This window comes from Cucurbita maxima, unplaced genomic scaffold (genome assembly GCF_002738345.1).
Source record: "Cucurbita maxima cultivar Rimu unplaced genomic scaffold, Cmax_1.0 Cma_Scf00001, whole genome shotgun sequence".
In the NCBI taxonomy this organism is placed as follows: Eukaryota; Viridiplantae; Streptophyta; class Magnoliopsida; order Cucurbitales; family Cucurbitaceae; genus Cucurbita; species Cucurbita maxima.
Genome location: NW_019272017.1, coordinates 3495014 through 3513509, shown reverse-complemented (window position 1 = coordinate 3513509; position 18496 = coordinate 3495014). Strand labels below are relative to the sequence as shown.

General features: G+C 34.5%; 3 protein-coding genes across 4 annotated transcripts; all 3 read right to left on the bottom strand.

The window, feature by feature from the left end:
* Positions 1-233: 233 nt before the first annotated feature.
* LOC111479187 (long chain acyl-CoA synthetase 4-like) lies at positions 234-5867 on the bottom strand. The gene is made up of 19 exons (XM_023123741.1): positions 5654-5867; positions 5185-5248; positions 4975-5064; positions 4822-4878; positions 4534-4582; positions 4350-4426; positions 4139-4178; positions 3934-4028; positions 3538-3705; positions 3334-3444; positions 3167-3254; positions 2933-2999; positions 2159-2234; positions 1935-2052; positions 1569-1814; positions 1333-1472; positions 1073-1255; positions 847-966; positions 234-481 (listed from the first exon to the last, which is right to left on the bottom strand). The coding sequence occupies exons 1-19, from the start codon at positions 5803-5805 to the stop codon at positions 440-442; spliced, it is 1983 nt and encodes a 660-aa protein (XP_022979509.1). The 5' UTR covers positions 5806-5867; the 3' UTR covers positions 234-439.
* A 2542-nt stretch (positions 5868-8409) lies between these two features.
* LOC111479773 (mitochondrial inner membrane protein OXA1-like) lies at positions 8410-14781 on the bottom strand. Of its 2 annotated transcripts, none has more exons than XM_023124632.1 (10): positions 14629-14781; positions 13224-13708; positions 13027-13117; positions 11602-11649; positions 11366-11424; positions 11116-11191; positions 10879-11010; positions 10172-10279; positions 9199-9253; positions 8410-8968 (listed from the first exon to the last, which is right to left on the bottom strand). In XM_023124632.1, exons 1-10 carry the CDS (start codon positions 14776-14778, stop codon positions 8685-8687), a joined length of 1488 nt encoding a protein of 495 aa, XP_022980400.1. In that variant the 5' UTR covers positions 14779-14781; the 3' UTR covers positions 8410-8684. The 2 variants fall into 2 exon arrangements, with proteins under 2 accessions (XP_022980400.1, XP_022980408.1); XM_023124640.1 differs by having other exon boundaries at positions 14633-14710.
* A 311-nt stretch (positions 14782-15092) lies between these two features.
* On the bottom strand, positions 15093-17198 carry LOC111480442 (putative RING-H2 finger protein ATL21A). Its single transcript, XM_023125484.1, has 3 exons — positions 16603-17198; positions 16341-16506; positions 15093-15692 (listed from the first exon to the last, which is right to left on the bottom strand). Exons 1-3 carry the CDS (start codon positions 17137-17139, stop codon positions 15199-15201), a joined length of 1197 nt encoding a protein of 398 aa, XP_022981252.1. The 5' UTR covers positions 17140-17198; the 3' UTR covers positions 15093-15198.
* Between the last annotated feature and the right edge of the window lie 1298 nt (positions 17199-18496).

Genomic DNA, 18496 nt, shown 5'->3' with positions numbered 1-18496 from the left:
AGTAATGAAATGGGCCAAGAGGTGGGTGGGAGTCTCATTTACTCATTTCTTCATTTATTATATATGCCTATCTTAAGACATTCAATATGTCCATATGAACATAAAGGATATGCAACCTACCTAATTTGCAAGTATCAGACGTCGTTTTTAAGAATATCAACATCACATCAATTTGTATTTATAATCCCATTTAATTACCAACAAAGACTGTTCAAAATTAATAACGTTAAAAGTACAGAAACAAATGTTCCATAAAACCGACATCTTTATTATAATACAACTAAATGCTTAAATATAGATGTTTGGGTAAATTTTCATGTCCCCCCTAAAAACAGAGCTTTTTCATTCACATAAATTGATCCATATTTACAGTAAAAAGGGATCATATGATGCAAAACAGTGCAGCTGGCAATGGCTCCGTTAATGTCATCTTCCGTCATTAGGGCTTCTTTGCATTATTGTACATGCTGTCAATTACATTCTGCCCAAAAATAATGGTAATAATGAAAGAACAGGTCATCAGCATTATTTCAGACATTGATTTCATCAGAATTATTTCAGACATTGATTTCGGACTTAAATGATCAAAGAGGAGTGAGTTTGAAATGACTTTTGAGAATAGTTTTTTCGAGTGAAATGCTCGAAGATTATGCATAATTTATGTTTCAAGTGCAGTCATTTAGTCAAATATCAGAATGAAATATAAGCACGGAATACCATTTAGTTTAAATCCTATGAAGTTCTAATGCTTATTTAGAGTGTATTCTTCTAACATGAATAGGTTTGGCATGTTTGGGGAATTTGACTAAATTGATCGATGAGATAGGTCGTTTTTCGAATACGAACCTGATAACATTTTAGCAACTGGGGCCTCTTCTTCTTGTATGTTGGAGTTATAAGGTCACGTTCCATATCAAATGGTAGTGGATCAAGGTGAATGGCTTTAATAAACTCGAAGCCTTTCAACTGTCAAGAACAGGAGTGTGAGCTTCATGTTAGTTTTTAGACAATCAGACTAATATTGTTCACTCAAATCAATAGAACTCTGTAGCAACTTAGGCCGAAATAGAACCTTCTTTTCTTTTGCAATTCTGTTTAGCTCCCCAAGCAGGTAGTCTTTTGCCCTCTTATCTTCACATAGTGAATCGAAGTCCCCTTTGATACAGTTCTCGTTCGCCCATCGTTCGAGTGCTAGCTTGTTGGGGTTAGCCACTGCAACTAGGAAGGACTCAAAACTGTTCCCGTAGACCCAGATCTAAGTTGAACAATAGAATACCATGCATAAGCCATAAATAAATGAAGAATAAAAGTTAACAGAAGTTCAGAATATACCATATCTATAGAAGATACAAGACCATAAATATTCTCCAAATTTTCCACAGCAACATATTCTCCTTGAGAAAGTTTGAAAATATTCTTCTTGCGATCAATAATTTTCATGCTCCCATTTGGTTGCCACTCACCAATATCACCTGAAGAAAAGAGAAAAAAGGAGGCAAATTTATGATAATAAACCATAAAAAAGGAAAAACAGAGGAAACAAGTTTTACTGCACGGATTAAGACTACCTGTATGAAACCATCCGTCAATCATGACCTCATTGGTTAGGTCATCACGCTTGAAGTATCCAGAAAACAATGGGTCTCCCCTAACACATATTTCCCCTCGTGGTGTGGTTGAAAGGGCATCGTATCCCATTTCAGGTACAGATTCTAGGCAGACATCCACATTTGGAACTGGAGGGCCAACTGTTCCCAACATTGAGAATTCATTAGGCAATGAGACAAAAGTCCCAGCACAGGTCTCTGTCAAACCTACATTAGCATGAACATAATCATCATTGAAACAGAAACGGAAGGAATGCCAAAATAAACAAGAAATCTATGAGTTGATGGAGATCAGAAACTGTAGAATGAACTGCAGAAATGGCTTACCATATCCTTGTAGAACATGTGCACATGCTACAACTCTTAAGAAAGTTTCTACGTGAGTTGATAGAGGTGCTGCTCCAGATAGAATAAGTCTCACATTACCTCCCAACCCTTCCTTTACCTGATAAGAACCCCAAGAGAACAAAATAAGAATTTAAATTTTAGTAAGTCTGAGGCTCATCATGTCAATTAGTAGTTGTGACAAGAAAATAGAAAATTGTTTTCACCTTATTAAAGACAAATTTGTCACAAATGGGAGATGCCTCACCATGTTTATGCCCCTTTTGCATGTTACCAAATTTGCTGCAGCATCGAATAAATCCAATCACATTAACAATATGATAAGAACAACAGAAGTGTTAGATTCATAATCATACCCCAAAACACGATCCATTGATCACAAAGTTGATCAAATTATTATCAAGTTCTAAGGCTGTTAGTGAACCATGTTGAATATAGACGACTTTGTATATAAAAATAACATGTGTCATGTAGACTAAGAATGTCATGTAGACTAAGAAAGTTCTTCCAAAAAGGAATAGGATGATATTTCATAAAACTATCTTTATTTTATCAAAATTTGAGATCCTACATCGGTTGGAGAGAGGAACGAAACATTCCTTATAAGGGTGTAGAAACCTCTCCCCTAGTAGACGCGTATTAAAAACCGAGACAAACAACGATATGTAACAAGCTAAAGCAGATAATAACTGCTAGAAGTGGGCTTGAACTGTTACAAATGGTATCAGAGCCAGACACCGGACGATGTGCCAGCGAGGACACTGGCCCCTAAAAGGTGTGGATTTGTGAGATCCCACATCATTTAGAGAGGGAAACAAAACATTACTTATAAGGGTGTGAAAACCTCTCCTTAACAAACACATTTTAAAACTTTGAGGGGAAACCCAAAGATGACAATATCTGCTAGCGGTGGGCATGAACTGTTACAACTACTTCCCTGCCTTTTCTAAGAAAATTAAACAAAGTGGAACATTACTTACTGTGAGTATGCAAGATTGAATAACGACTTCTTAAAGATGCCCCCTGCATCTAACTTCTGAGTCAAGCCTGAGAAAATATAATAATAATTATTTTGATCATTGGAGATAAAAACTTTATTAGCATTCATAGCCCAAAGTGACAAGACCAGTGCAATGCCCTGGATAATTCCGTTTGTTCTCAACTATCTCTAGCAGGCAAAAAGAAGAATCATAAAATTCACATGGACAGCTTACCAGCATAAATTCTATCCAAAACACGAGGAACAGCACAGAAAATACTGGGTTTGAGCTCCCCAATATCTTCAACCAACAATTTAACATCCTATAGAATGAAAATGATGAGCAACTTTTACAAACCTTATATTTGGTGCACTAAAAAGGTCAAATGATTGATTACTCACCCCACGCCAAAATCCAATGGAGGCACCATGTAAGATAAACAACTCCTCGATCACCCGGTCAAAGATATGTGCTAATGGAAGGTACGACAAATATACATCTTTCTCATTCAACTGTATGAGAGACAGAGAGAAAAAGGTACATCAAATTTTCATTACTGGGTTTTCATAAATAAAACCTTGTAAGCAGAAGCTAAGGTAAACTACCGATTCATTTACGCTCTCAAGTAGACGCTGAACACCAGCTGTAAGTGAAATTATGCTTTTGTTTGATATTATCACTCCTTTTGGATCTCCGGTAGTCCCACTTGTATACATAATTGTGGAAATGTCACTTTTCTTTTTCACGGGAAGATCAAAATGTTGGTTTTCACCCTGTTTTAAGCAGATTCAAGAAATGGAAACTCATAAGTTTATGAGATTATTTTGTACTTTGTTCTTGTGATGAAAGATGATGAAAAAAAAAGGTATTACCGTGTCTATACATATCTTTGCAAATATCTTAAGAACAAAGTTTTCAGTTCATCATCCATGCTAATAACTTTATGAATAAGTAATGAGGATTCTGTACAGATGAGCCAATGATCACGTATAATAACTTACCAGAAGCAAAAATTCATCCCAAGAAAATATTTCAAGCCCATACTTCTCAAACTCCTCTCTCAGATTAGGTGTAACCTTGCCATAACTCACAATTGCTACAAGCAAGCAAATGAAAGGTTTTACTAAAGATAAGTTAAACTAAAAAAATGAAAAGTTTCTTTTATATGTCATAGGCCAGAGAATCTCAATAGTGATAAAAACTCACTTTTCAAGTATTTGGTTGTGCTCGGGCATGTTTTCAAGATCTGGAAAGAAAAAGATAAAATTCATATGATCAAAACTACCCAGGAAAAGTACCATGCATATTGTGCCACTGAATCACCGTTCTCCGAGGTCCTAGACCAGCTCTCGAGTAAAGATGCAAAGTTAATTACCAGGATACTAAATTTCAGACTTCCATCATATTAGGACTGTACCTCAGGTAACTTCTTCTCTTCTACAAAAGCAATAGATATCTCTGAATGGCATATAATGAATTCCACAGCACCAGCACCTAAACGATGAATCGTATGACAGAAAGTTCATCAGCTTCCTTTAATTTTTTTCTTATAAAAGAGATACAGAAAGAGAAGGAGATTAGACTCAAACCATACAGCATACCTAATGTGTCATACAAAGGAACACAGTATAGCCCATGAGCGTTACACGCCTGCAAGTGTTCTTCAATGTCATGTAATATTCATCTCGAATAAAGCAATGATAAATTAGAGTGTGTCCTGTGACAGTCTCGTGATTCGGAAACTCCAAAGAAGAACAAACTGACTTCTTCTTGGATATCATGACTACAGGATTTTCCTAATCCTCCACAAATACATTAACAACAAAATACTGAAGAAGGAAAGAAAAATGGTATCAAGAAAGAAGTCGGGAGCAAAAGTAAAACTCTACCTCCATGCTTATTATCCACTCCGAGCAATTGGCACCATAGATGCCACATTTTACTCCCTATAAACAGAAATTAGTTCAAGCTTCAATCCACAAGATTTGCAGAGATGTACTTGCAGAAATTAATCAAATATCCTAATAAGGATGGAAACTTACTTCTGCAAAACTTCTACTGCGCAAAGAATTCCCAATTTTTATGACTATATCGTACACTTCCTTATATGTTAGCCACACATATTTACCAGCCTGTGAAAAACAAAACAGACCCAAGGTACAACTTACTGCAAGGTCTTACGGGAAGATTTAAAAAAAAAGGAACAAAAACAACCCTTTGGGGCATCTGGATTATCTGCAAAATGGATATACCTTCCCATTCACAATCTCACGGTGCCCAAGCATCCGATTACCAGGGTTTCTTTCCACGGACAACCTGCAATGCAACAGTAATCAATTGAGAAAATGACGCACTACATAATATTCCCCAAACTTTTTAAAGTACTGCACAGAAATAAGAACAGAGCAAGCAGAACACAGACATGTAACATGATATTGATCTCAAGCAATTTGAACTACCACTGTTCCAATTAAAGGCAGCAGAACCAACTACTAAGAAAAAAAAAACAACAACGAACTATGAAACCTTCGATCAAAACTATTCAAACTAATACTTCAAAGAAAAAGAATCTATAGACGTCGTCAATATCAAAACAGCCAGCAGAATACCCAAAAATCTGAACTGAACTCAACTAGTCCGATGAATAAAACAGGAAAACATTTCTACTTCAGCATTCCTACCATGAACACCAAAAACAAACAGAGAATGAAGTAATCCCACCTAAATATATCCCAACAGCTATCCAATCCATGAATGGGCGGCGGAAAGCCATCTTTGGCGAAAATGCTTCTGTAAACGGGTCCGATGGAATGCCTTCCATTAATGGCGTCCTTGTGCTTTTCCACCTCAATCAAATACTTCATCTGCGACATCCTTCGGCCTCCGTTACAGAGAAAAGAAAAGCGTGTGGATTCGTCAAAAATTGATGAAATGAGTAAGCGGAGGAAGATGGTTTATAAACACAAATATAAAGTACAAAAGAGTCAAAACATTGGTGTGCTTCCTGTGACCTTACCATGTGTCGTAAATGGTAAATACACTAAAAAAAGTTTTCTTTTTTCTTCCTTTTTTTTCTTTTTCTTATTCTTTTTTGTCCCCACCAAAATTATTATTATTATAATTATAATTATTACATTATTATTATAATAATAATTACATTTATTATTAATTCAGGCACTCACTTTTGGAGTATTATGTGTTCACTCCCTTATTTTCGTAAATATTCTACTTTGATATTAAATTTTTTATATTTAGTCAAAGCTAAAAACTTGTTAATTTTTTTTTTAATTTTAGAATTTAGGTAAGAATTTAAATGTTTGAAAATTATTGTAGACCTTTTTTCAAACCATCCAAATTAAAGGGCGGTGTTAGGAGTTGTTTTAAAAAAATAATAATAATTGAATTGTGTTTTATTCTAAAAGTCAAAATTATAAAGAATAAAACTTAAATAAATTATAATAAATAAATAAATAAATAAATAAATAAAAAGGAAAGTCGTCCTCCTTTGACCTATCTAATAGTCAGCAGAAAATTATAAAATGAGGTGAAATAAGATTTTAGTTATCGGTTATTTCATATTTAATTAGTTATTGTGTCATTTAATTATACAGTAAATGTAAATTGCAAATAATGATAAATAATAGTGAAGAAAAAAAAAAGTGAACTCATTGGCTTATAATTGTTTTGGAAGAAAAAAATAAATACAATAAATTTAATTTAAATTATTTAATTTTAAAAAATGGATGCAAGATTATTTTGTTTTTTTTTTTTTATTATTTTTATTTTCATGTATGCTTGGTGGGCCCCAAGGAGATGGCTTTTTAAAATCTCCGTTAATGTGAGAACTGGTAAACCACGTTTACCATCTGATTTCCAAAACTTTAATAAAAACTTCCCACGTTCTCACATTTTTTTGTTTGAAAAATTAAAATAATTTTTTAGAACATTAAAAATGGAAATTAATAATAATAATAATATATTAAATTATTTCAGTAATAAAAAATAATAATAATAATACTTTTTAGAATAAGGTGGTTGAGTGTTGCTTGTCCAAGGTGGGTGTTATCTGTGATCATGTGTCAGATGTCCTGGTTATACTTATTTAGGACATATTGTTCATGATTATATCCGTTCCAAACTCTTTTTACTTGATTTCATATTCGTTGGGTTTTTACTATTCTAGTTATGTTAATACGAAAGTGTATAAAGTCATCAAAATCATATATACATTTTAGGGTTAAAATACTCCAAAATGTACTACTGAGTTATATATTATTAAAGCAGTAATTGTTGTTTATTCACTTTTATTGTGTAACGTTGCTTTCTCAATTTGTTTTCAACATATTTCCTCACTCAAGTTTTATGGAATGTGACTTGAGACTCGATCATAAATTCAATTTTTACATAGCTAATTTGTTTGTCACGTTATAACAATTGTTGCACAATTATTGTCTCACTTCCATAAGAGTGTGATTCTGACACAGAACTCCATGCGGTTGGATTGATTTTTTAATCTATTAGTGGATGTATTATATCCAACTTATTAAATTAAAAGCATATATTATAAATTTGGTTGTCAAATTTTGTATGTGCTATTTATTTAGTCCATAGTTTTTTTTTTTTTTTGAAGTCTACATTACATAACTTTAATTTATTTCTATTTAATTTCTATTATTGACAAAAAAAAAAAATGTGGACGTGTGCACCCGTTAAAGTTATAATAAATTGTATATCATATTATTAACTCTACCCTAACTAATTTAATAGATAACACCAAACTTTTAATTTCTTCATCCTAAATTTAAATAAATATACCAATTTTAAGCTTAAATTTAAAATGTTTTGTAATTTTTTTTGCCCTTTTTAAAATAAATTAAACCCAGTTTTGAAAATGAAGATTTATTATTATTTTTAGAAATTGACTAAGAATTCAAATGTTCTGCGAAAAAATAAACTCATGGTAAAGAAATTGAAAGAAACCGAACGAAACTAAAAACAAACAAATAAAAGAATTAAAAATTTGAACCATATATCTTAGATCATGGTTATGATATCAAATATGAACATGATTAACACACAAGGAATTGAGAGTATTTTCATTGAATTATGGTAATCGTTGTTAGTTGGGTGGTTGGTTGGTGAGCCTCTTCAATGGCAGTGATTAAGCCTTGTAGCTTTCATTCAACTTGGATGAGACTTCAACATTAGGGCTTTGAGATTAACCATAACCGACTTCCTGCTTTCAATTTCTTTGAAAAGACTTGAATCCAACCTCAATAATTGGACACAACAAATTGTGTTGCCATATGTATACATACATACATACATATATGCATGCATCTTTTGTCTTCAAGCTTAGACTTGAAAGCTTACAGCATTCTTGAACACATGGATCTTATCTTCTGGCCTATTGAAAAACTACATTCCATTCAAACCCCAAGAACAACAAGCAATAACTTCATGACAGGCAATTTAAATATCTGGCAACAAAAACATACTAACATTTATTAGATACTTTGTGAAAAATCCAAAAAAATTAGATTGAACTTGTAGAAACTCCACAAGCAAAGAATTTATTTTCGTTTGGCTGGGCTCTCTCTGTCTCTTCCTGGGGTATTAAAACTATCATTAGGAGGAAAATTATTCAGTTATCACTAACTTAACTGACTAGCCATTAATACTACAGTCTACCAAGCAGCACAGACAAATAAATGTAATTGATGTGTCCCAATACCTGAAATAAATAAAGCCCTCACTTTTTCTTGTTCTTCATCTTTTTCCTTCCCTTCACTTCTTTTTCCAAACTTCTAAGCCTCTGGCTGATAACTGACGATGATGAAATTTTTCGGTCTTGCAATGACGATGGTGACCGTGATGGTTCAGCAGTTAGTGAGGTGGTGGTAGGTTCTTTGGGTGCTGCTGTTGCTTGTTTCATAGCTGTAAGAAATGAGAAGGCAGGTTGTGGGGCGGTATTCTTATCCGCCACTGGTATTTCTGGAACACCCAAGGCCTTCTTAACCCCAGGAACTTTGAGAACTGAGAATTATCAAATATGTCATTTTTCAGACTTGTCAGAGAAGAAGGTGAACAGGGAACTTCTGAAATGCATTATGTTTATCGAACTACTGTGATCAAAATCATATACTCGAAAATAAAGACAAAGAAACAGCACATGGATGCTTTAAAAGATAAAATTGCAGAAGTCAATTGATAAGAGGACAACAGTAAAAGATAAATGGTGACCATTAGAGGCTCGAAGAACTCACCTGCTCCATAGGCAAGTGAGAATAGGTTAGATGTAACCCAGTAACAGAATATTGCCTGCAAAAATACCAGAATAAGTGACCCGAGTAAAGCTGAGGTATAGTAAAAAAGCTATGTTTCATCAAATACCACAATCCAAGTTTCACGCATTATTATAGTTTATAAGGAAAAGAAGGATCTTGAAAAATAAATTCCCAAGCGCAATCATATATATGTTCCAACATTAAATGACTTGATACAATGTAACATAAGTTATATCAAAGTGCAAACACTAAAAGCAGTAACTAAAAGCTATGAAATGAAGCACAAACATTTAGCTTTGAGTGTATGTGGCAACCTGTGATTCTAGGCATCGAAAATCGGATCTTACAGAAAATGCCCACAATGAAAATTTTTAACCAAAAACAATGGTCCAGTCTGTTTACTTTGAGACTGGACCTTTTCTTGGGCCCAAATAATGTAAAATCCTAAAGGCACAAAGAAGTTAAATTTTGTTCTGAAAAAAAAAAACAACACAATAAATATTAGATTGTAAAAAATTAAACCCCAACAGCCTAGCAAGTTTTCATCTCTCTCCTCCTTTTGAAGTCAAACGCAAAGAAGCCACCCACACCCAACTCGCTGACAATGCCCACGCCAGCCTTCTTTGCAACTGCCTGCTGCCAGCCTTGTTCGCTGCCTTCGCTGCCGTTCATCCTCTTCATTATTGGCTTCTTCACAGTTTAAAGTTCTTTTTTCCATCTAAATTTACTTATATCCTAAAAGAAGGTATCCCTGACATGTCTGTGTCCTAGTTTGTTGAATGGCATATCGTGTGTACTTTCGAGTCCATATTCATATCCCATGTCCATGCTTCTTAGGTTGAGAGCCAACATAAGGCAAGCACTGATTGATTTCAAGTGCTTGCATTCAACCCAGAAGCAAGCAAACAAAAGCAATTTTCCTGTAAAATGCATGTGGAATGCAAGCAAATACCTTTGGAAAACTTGAGGTCAAGGGGACCGTAGCAATAGCAAGACCCCTCATCACATTTTTCATTGTACCAGCCATAGGATTTCCTTCCATACCTTCTTGCATATTGAACTGAGAAAAAGAACAAAATCAGAATGTTTGTGACTAATTCTGTAATATACTACAAAAATAGTATTTAAAAAAAATGGAAAATAAATATTATAAAGCCGATCAAGTGAAATGAAATTTATTAAGTAGACGTGGATGTAGATGAAGATTGAAGAAAAATAAACCTTAAATGGCTATAACTAAGTGATTAGGGAAGCACTTTATATCAACTTCAGCCAATTAGGGCAGGTTAAATGACGATCGGTGATCACTGCACTACATACGCCTATCACACAAAGGGTCGGTACATTTTACCTAGGTTTACTCCATGGAGATTTAGCAGGTCCAACAGTTATGCTACTTTTTTACATATAAAAGAAACCAAGCTTTTATTTTTTTAGAAAATGAAAGAATGTACGACGACCAAAAAATCTACAGGCTAACAACAAAGAAAAAAGAGCCCACAAAACTAGAGAAATGACTCCAATCTAAAAGGATAAGACCTAGCTAATAATTACAAACTAATATTGAACATATTGAAGGGATCCATGCAAACTAAATCAATAGTGAGCCATGACTGCTGGTTTGAGAAAGTAGACAAATACAAATGTACGGATGTTTACCTCCACGGTAATCCAGAATGTGAGTGCTGTTAAAACTGGAAAAATATACATTGTATCCGGAGTCGTAAGATCAACAAACCAGTATGCTCCACCGTTTTTAAATGAAGGCACTTTTTCTGCCATGTTAGTTATCTGCCAAAGAAAATTGTAATTGAGAAAAGTAAGAGTAATAAGCAATATAGGTCAAATACCTAAATGCTTTATCATTTGTCATTTATAAGTAAAGCAATACATTACCGCAAGAAAAAAACTGATGAAAACGGGACCCTGAATAAAAAGCCCTTTCAATGGGGTAAATGGGCTCACACCAAACCTGCAAGGTCAAAGTCATGAAACTAAAGTAATCACAAAAAGTACTTCGAAAAATCCAGAGTGGTAAAACAGAACCAAAAGCACGCTGATTTTCTCAAGAAAGGTTGCTATCTAAAATTAATCGCCTTCAATCATATATCATGAGGAGAATAACAATATGAAAAGGAGAGCCTACTCATGAAAAAGTTTTTTCATTTTTTGTTGACCTTCAGCAACAGCCCTGGGATCCATACCCTGAGGAAAAGAAAAACAATGGGGGGAAAACCATGTAACTGTATTATATTTCTTCGAAGAGTGGCCAGAGTTATGCATGAAATACAATTGCCTTTACATTAAAGAAAACTTTTGATGTGATAAATGAACCAATAGATGATACTGGTAGAATATAAATACAAGAACCGGACATAATACCTTTTCTTGCATCTCATTCTTAACTTCCTCCAAGTGAGGCCTTAACAACTACACAAGAAATGAGACTTGATTAAATTTTTTATCGAAGACACCAATACCCAGTTAGTTGTGAATATTACACAATAGTAAAATATCAAGAGATAAGCATCACATTAAAACCGATAACATGATAAAAGATGCAAAACAATCATGACTGGTGCACTGACTCCTTTTTATTTATTACTGACATAGAGATAGCACAACAAAAGCCAGAACGAAGATGAGCTTGAAGATTAAAAACGCATAATATAAATGCCACAAAATTAATGCTAGCACAGAAGGTGAAAGTTCATGCCAAAACAAGAGGGCGAACCCTATAAGTGGTGGAAGCTCTCCATTCTTCAGCCTGTGGCATGAGCAAATAGCTTTCCCACGTATCTAGTTGTGCAAAGTTAAAGTATATTGGATTTAATACCTAGCTAGTAAATTTATCTACGCAGCTGGAAAACGAATGTGGGACTAGATTATAAGAACGAATCCACGAGCATGTTTTCCCTTCGATCAGATAATCAATAGAATTAAATGTAAACAAGGATGAAGAAAATATTGAAAATATAAAAAAAATACTAAATTCATCATGTTAGTTCAATGAGATAAATGAACAGATAGTACTTGGTCTGCATCCAATTTGCAGCCATGTTAACTCCTTTCTCGCTCATCAAACCAAAGTGGCAGTATAAAAGATCAGCAAAGTGGATGCTTATCTTTTTTACCCCCTTCTTTTTTGGACAACTCATTCAGAGGCTTCACTCCAAGCAATTTTGCTCAGGGCAGTCCCCCTTATCCTTGGGAAGGTTTCACTCACTCCCATACCTCCACGCAGAAACAAGGACAACAAAGATTTTAAATTATCAAGTTTTCAACTGGAGGGTACAACCCACGACCTTGGAAGCTATCTCGAAGCATCCTCAAAGTCCTTACCACCAAGATACCCCTTGGTGTTTAAGGATGAATAGGTCTTAGAGAGAGATAGAACCTCAAGAAAAATATTACTAACAACAAACCAGAATTTGAGGAAAGGCAATACCAATTAACCATTAAAAGATTGCTCCTTGGTTGAGAATGAGGACCATGAGCTGGATTAAATATTGCTAAGGTTCCAGGGCCAAGACACTGGGTGGAAAGCTCAAAAATAATCCAATGATGATACTACAGTAACCCGAAGGAAAAATGAATTATGAATGAGTGCACAAGTGGTAGAATTTACATCTAGAAGTTGAAACTTTTTTTTTTCCCCTTCCTATTTGTAAGAAACCACGGTTTCACTGAAAAAAAAAAAGAAAAAAAAAATACAGTGCATGCAAAGACAAGAAGCCCCACAAAGGGACGTCCCAAAAACTGCGAAAAATAAATTTGAAAAATAAAGTACATAAAAAATTGACATACAGTAAGCTTTGCAGTAGATTTGAGTTGATTTATCAAAAGTGGGAATGTTGCACCACGAATCAGCAGGGTTGTTAATACAATGCACGCCCACCTAATGAATTCAAAATGTTAGATCATCAACAAACTGTTCATTATAAAAAGTTCCCGACATAATATATGAGACAGAAATCCAAGTGTGAAAAAATGGGGGTCCTCACCAATTTAATCCAGTAAAAGAATGAATACCATCTATAAAGTACTGCAAACCCTTGACAGGAAGAAAAGAATCAGCAGCAGCAATGGCTACTTCATTAGCTACAGCAGCCGGAGATACTGCCGATTGAACTGTTGTATCTGTAAGAACTTCTGCAACATCACTCATGAATTCAATCTTTTCAGACCCTTCACCAATAGTACTTGACATGTAGCGGCAGAAAAAGGAACCAGCACTTGACGGGAGGAGAGTGTTTGGATATCTTCTACCATGAGGAAATAAATTAGACCTGGATGATACATTAAAGCTAGTTCCAAATGATCTCCTCTGCAGGAAATTATTGATTTTTTCCTGGGAAATCGAATCCCCATCCACATGCTGATTTTTACGGTCATCAGTATGACCAAAAATACTAATCGATGGATGACACTGCCGAGCTATAATATTTGCTCTTGTGCAAAGGCTGCGTCTGTAAGCCATTGATACCGTCTAGCAACAAGCAACAAGTAATCATATAAGAAACTAATTCTAGAATGAACAATGAAACAATTAAATTGAAAATCAAGAAAAATATTTTGATCTTAAGACTTATTCTTATTTAACCCTGAATGCATAATTAATTTTTTTTTACATTACGTTCTTTTTAAACTGAATTCGAATTAACAGGAATACTCCATATTTTATCTCAAATTAATGGGAGCAGACTGGAATGCTCTATGAATTTATTTTCTTTTCATCCAAACTGTGCATTGACCGAACTCTTTTGTCCTTCCAAATTACACCCATTAACTTCAGCCGCTCACTCATGGAGCAACCTTTCTCCTTTTTCCGGCACTTCGAGCTAACTCAATAAACTCTCCTCAAAACTGCATGTTTATAGCAATACCCCAAATAAAATAGTAGTAATGATAATAATAGTTTGATTCTCTTCTTAATTATCGCTCGTCCTTTTCTCAAGCGAATTCAAACACTGTCGAACTTATAGGTAAAGAGTTTGAAATCAATATCTCAAACTCTCAACAACGCATTAAAGAAAACTCGAGTCTGTCTGCCACGAAGGGAACCAATGTAAGCGCACCTGACATATTATTACCTCCTCTTAATTGAAACTCCTTTACAAAGCAAATGAAAATCCACTATCAAGAGTGTAGTCAAGCAATTGACAAATTTTTTCAGATTGCCCGCTTTCTTTTGAGATGAAAACAATTGATTAGTTTGCTTTGGATGATATTTCAGCCAAAGAGTAAGAAGAAAGTAAACAGTGAAAGGAAAAACAGCGTGTTCAGCGATTTGAATTAGGTAAATCTGCTTGAAAGTTTGAAACACTCATCGAAGACGATCAGTAGTCAAATGAGGTGGTGGCTAAGGATCTTGGGATCAGAAAATGGAAAAACGACAAAAATAAGTACCTGCCTGTGAGCTCGCCGGCGATGCGAGGACGGGAGCGGAGAAGGGAGGAAGCCGGAAGAACAGCTGGAATCGAAGCGTGGCGCGTACGACGAGACGGAAACGAGGGGTTTTGGGTTTAGAGAGCTTAAAACGGTGAGTTCAATTTTCATTTTCAATCAGACCTTTATTTATTTATTTTTAAATTAACTTTTGAATACAACGAAAAAAATACATGAAACTAATTTAAACTATGTTCATTTTAGATCATTTGAGAAAAATTGTAGGCTTTTAAATTTTAATTCTATCAATTTTAGGGTATTTGTATAACATTATTTCTCTAAATGAAATTAAATCTCAAAATTTTAAAAAATTAATTAAGAAATTCATCAAAATACTACATCAAATGAAACTTGTCAGTACAATTTCTACTTTTTCATATATAATAATCATTTTTTTTTTGTTTCTTAAATAACAAAATTCAAAGAGAAATTCAACCACATCAAAATTATGCTAGGATTGAAAGCATGAACGTTGTTGATCTACATATACACAAAATGCAAAACAATTTAACAACCATACTTAAAACTTCATTAGTCATGACGTGGCAACGATGCCACGGATCTTGGTGACATGGACGCCGACATTGACACCGTCCGAGAAGGGGTAGAGGCAGCGGAGGAATCCTCCGGCGAGTTCCGGCATACTGGACACGTGGCATTTAATTTAAGCCACTCATCGATGCAATTAGAATGGAAAAAGTGACGACAATCTGGTATGGTTCTGATGGTTTCCTTTGGCTGATACTCCGACAGGCATATTGCGCAGGTGGTGTCGTTGGGCTTTGGCAGTCGTCGGCTCTCGCCCAATTGTATCTTGGGGAAGGAATCGATGGTCGGCTTGTCGAGGCCTGCTACGGCGGAAGTGGGTTGGTGACCCATTGAGAGGGAGAGGTTTGTTGTTGGACGATTGGGCCGAGTGAAGGCCTTGAATTTGCCGCAGACATAACAGCCCAGCCCAATTATAAAAAGGAGGCCCGGGATTCCCACGCCCATGATCAAGCCGTATTTCGCACCCCTTGGAATCCCTGGAAAATCATCACTTATTATTTAATTATCAAATAATTGGTCAAACTGAGTTCTTAAATAATATTATTCTTTCGTGTGTAAGACTGAAAAAATATTATATTTTTTTTTTTCGTTCTCACTTGATTCAGTCAAACCTCGACAATATATATTAGTCCTCGTTAATTTTCAACTTAATAGCATAATAATTTGTGAATTGGCTAAATTATAAAACTTCAAATTCGTAGTAAAAGGTTGAAGGAATTATATATATATATATATATTATTTATTTTTTTTGCCTCTTTAAATTTTCATTAATTCATTGAAAATTATATCATAATTTATATTTAAAAGAAGAAGAAAAAAACTTCTAAACTGCTAAAATTATTGTAATTCGATAGGTTAATGTTTTTTAAAAGTCCGTTGAAACCTGTGGAGGTGGACAGTGGTCGCAAGTTTCTTCATCTTATGAACCACTGGCCTTTTCGCACTATTTTTGGTTGACTTCTCCACGGTTGACTGCAATTTGCGATTCGTCTCTCCGCCATTGACGCCACTTCCGATGGCCGGAAATTCTCGAATATCTCTCTCGATTTCACAAATATTCGCGCCGGAAACAAAAAATCGAAAAAGACGGAGAGAAAACACAGAACAACAAAAATTTACATACCGCTCTTCGGAAGATTGAAACACTGGATTTCAGCACTCGAATTGGTTTTGAATCCACAATCTCCACCGCGCGCCTCGCAATTTCCGCAGTTCGGATTGCTCCACTTCACTACCATTCCTTCTTCGAGTTCCATCCTTGTCGATGGAAGCCTCCTTGTCGCAATAACCTAATAATCACAAACACGAAAATTCAAACGCCGATTTCAAATCAGATCCAAACACGACGACGTTTCGATTCAATTGTGCACTGTATCTGTTCTTACGTTACACTGCGACGGCAGGAAAGCGTTAACCATATCTAGGTCTCTGTTCGGCACGGTGATAACAGAGTAGTTTCCGCCGCTCATACATTTGATCTTCCGTACACGATCAAACGGCAGCGTTTCAACGGGATACGAACAATTGAGGACGGTGTAGGGTTCGGATCGGTAGTAGGAAGTGAACGGCGAGTTCTTTAGATCGAAAGCGTCGATTAGGAGTCGTCTCGGAAAGCATTGATCCGGATCGTTGATCCATAAACTCTGAGATTTGTAATCGATGAACAACACCGCGACGTCGCCGGCGTCCGGGAGATTCAGAATCGTCTGCCTCCGATTGTTGCAGTACAGGTCGAAATCCGGCTTGAATCCACAACGAGAATCCTGCGTGTTCTTCAGTCGGAACGGGAATCGAACGGCCACTGAAAAATCTCCACGGCAGGAGGATTGCTTGCAGAGAAACTGCGATTTGGCTAGGTTAAAAAAGAAAACAGCTAAAAGAACGGTGACGGTGACTGTGACGGAGAATTTTGCGGCAGCCATTTGAGAGCTCCGTTCAGGAAGTAGAAGAAGATCCGATGGAGCATGAGACTCTGGTTCTCGTCTGGCTGTTTATTGAATCTCAAAGTATATATATATTTAGTGGATTAATTAATTGGGGATATTTGTAATTTCACACTCCTCGTCTAATTGCTTATTATAAACATTTTGAGTGCCTCAAATTATAAGGCGCATTCTAAATAATAAATTGTATTTTTATTTTTATTTTTATGATTGAAAAAATAAATTAAAAAATAGGTATAGCAAGTAGTATAATTCCATGTAAATATTTCAATTTATATTTTATTGGACATCTTTAGTTAAGATAATATTTTTTAATCCTTTATAGATAAACAACTTGAATAAGGACATCTTTGAATTAGTCCTTAAGTGATTAGAAGCAATATATATAAATATATTTAAAAAAAATTAAAAATGGTAAATAGAAGAATTTTCAATAATCTGGTTAAATTAATTATAAAAAGAATAATTCAAAACCATTGCAGATCAATTACTTCGAATAAAATCTTCATGTAAAAAAAAAAACAGTTGGATTATTTTATATAATAAGAAATGTTAAATTACCAAAGTACCCTCAAAGAGAGGTTTCTCCTTTCTTTTTGTAATGATTTTACATTCAGTAAAATCTTTTAAATGAAAATCAGTTTGATATAAATACCTTTTAAGGAAAAAAATAATTTTTTTAAAATACTTAAATTAGTGGACACGGCAATCCGGCATGTTTGGAAGCTATTAAACAAGGCTTAAAGTAATTAATTTTTTTTTTGTTTAATTATAATTAGTTGAATGTATTAATCAACAAAAATGCAGGTTGGTTAATGTGTTGACTTTTAAACCTAGTGGTCAAATCAACCTAATCAAATCTCTTTCACGCGAAAAATAAAATTAAAATTAAAAAAAAAACATTAAGTGATTCAATTCCACATCAGTTTGGTGGTTTATTTTATTGCCAAAAAATCAAAATTATTTGAAATTCCCATTAACTAAATACTAATATCAATTCATTTTATTTCACCATTTAAAAAAAAAATCTAATAAATTCTAATTGGGTTTAAATTATTTCTTTTTTTTTTTTCCTTTAATAAAATGCCTGTAAAATTATTTGGATAACCATCGAGCAGCTGAGCTCAATAACATTACTTTTCTAAATTATTTAATTAAAAAAATATGAATAGGTTGAATTTATTATGTACGTTAAAAAATAAAAAAAAAAAAACAAATAGTAAGCAAAGAAAGTCAAAATTACGGTGGGGTTCTAGTCAATGTCAAGGCCGTGTTGAAATATGTGTTGCAGTTCCAATCGAAACATCAATTTTTTAAATATCTCAAAAAAAAAAAA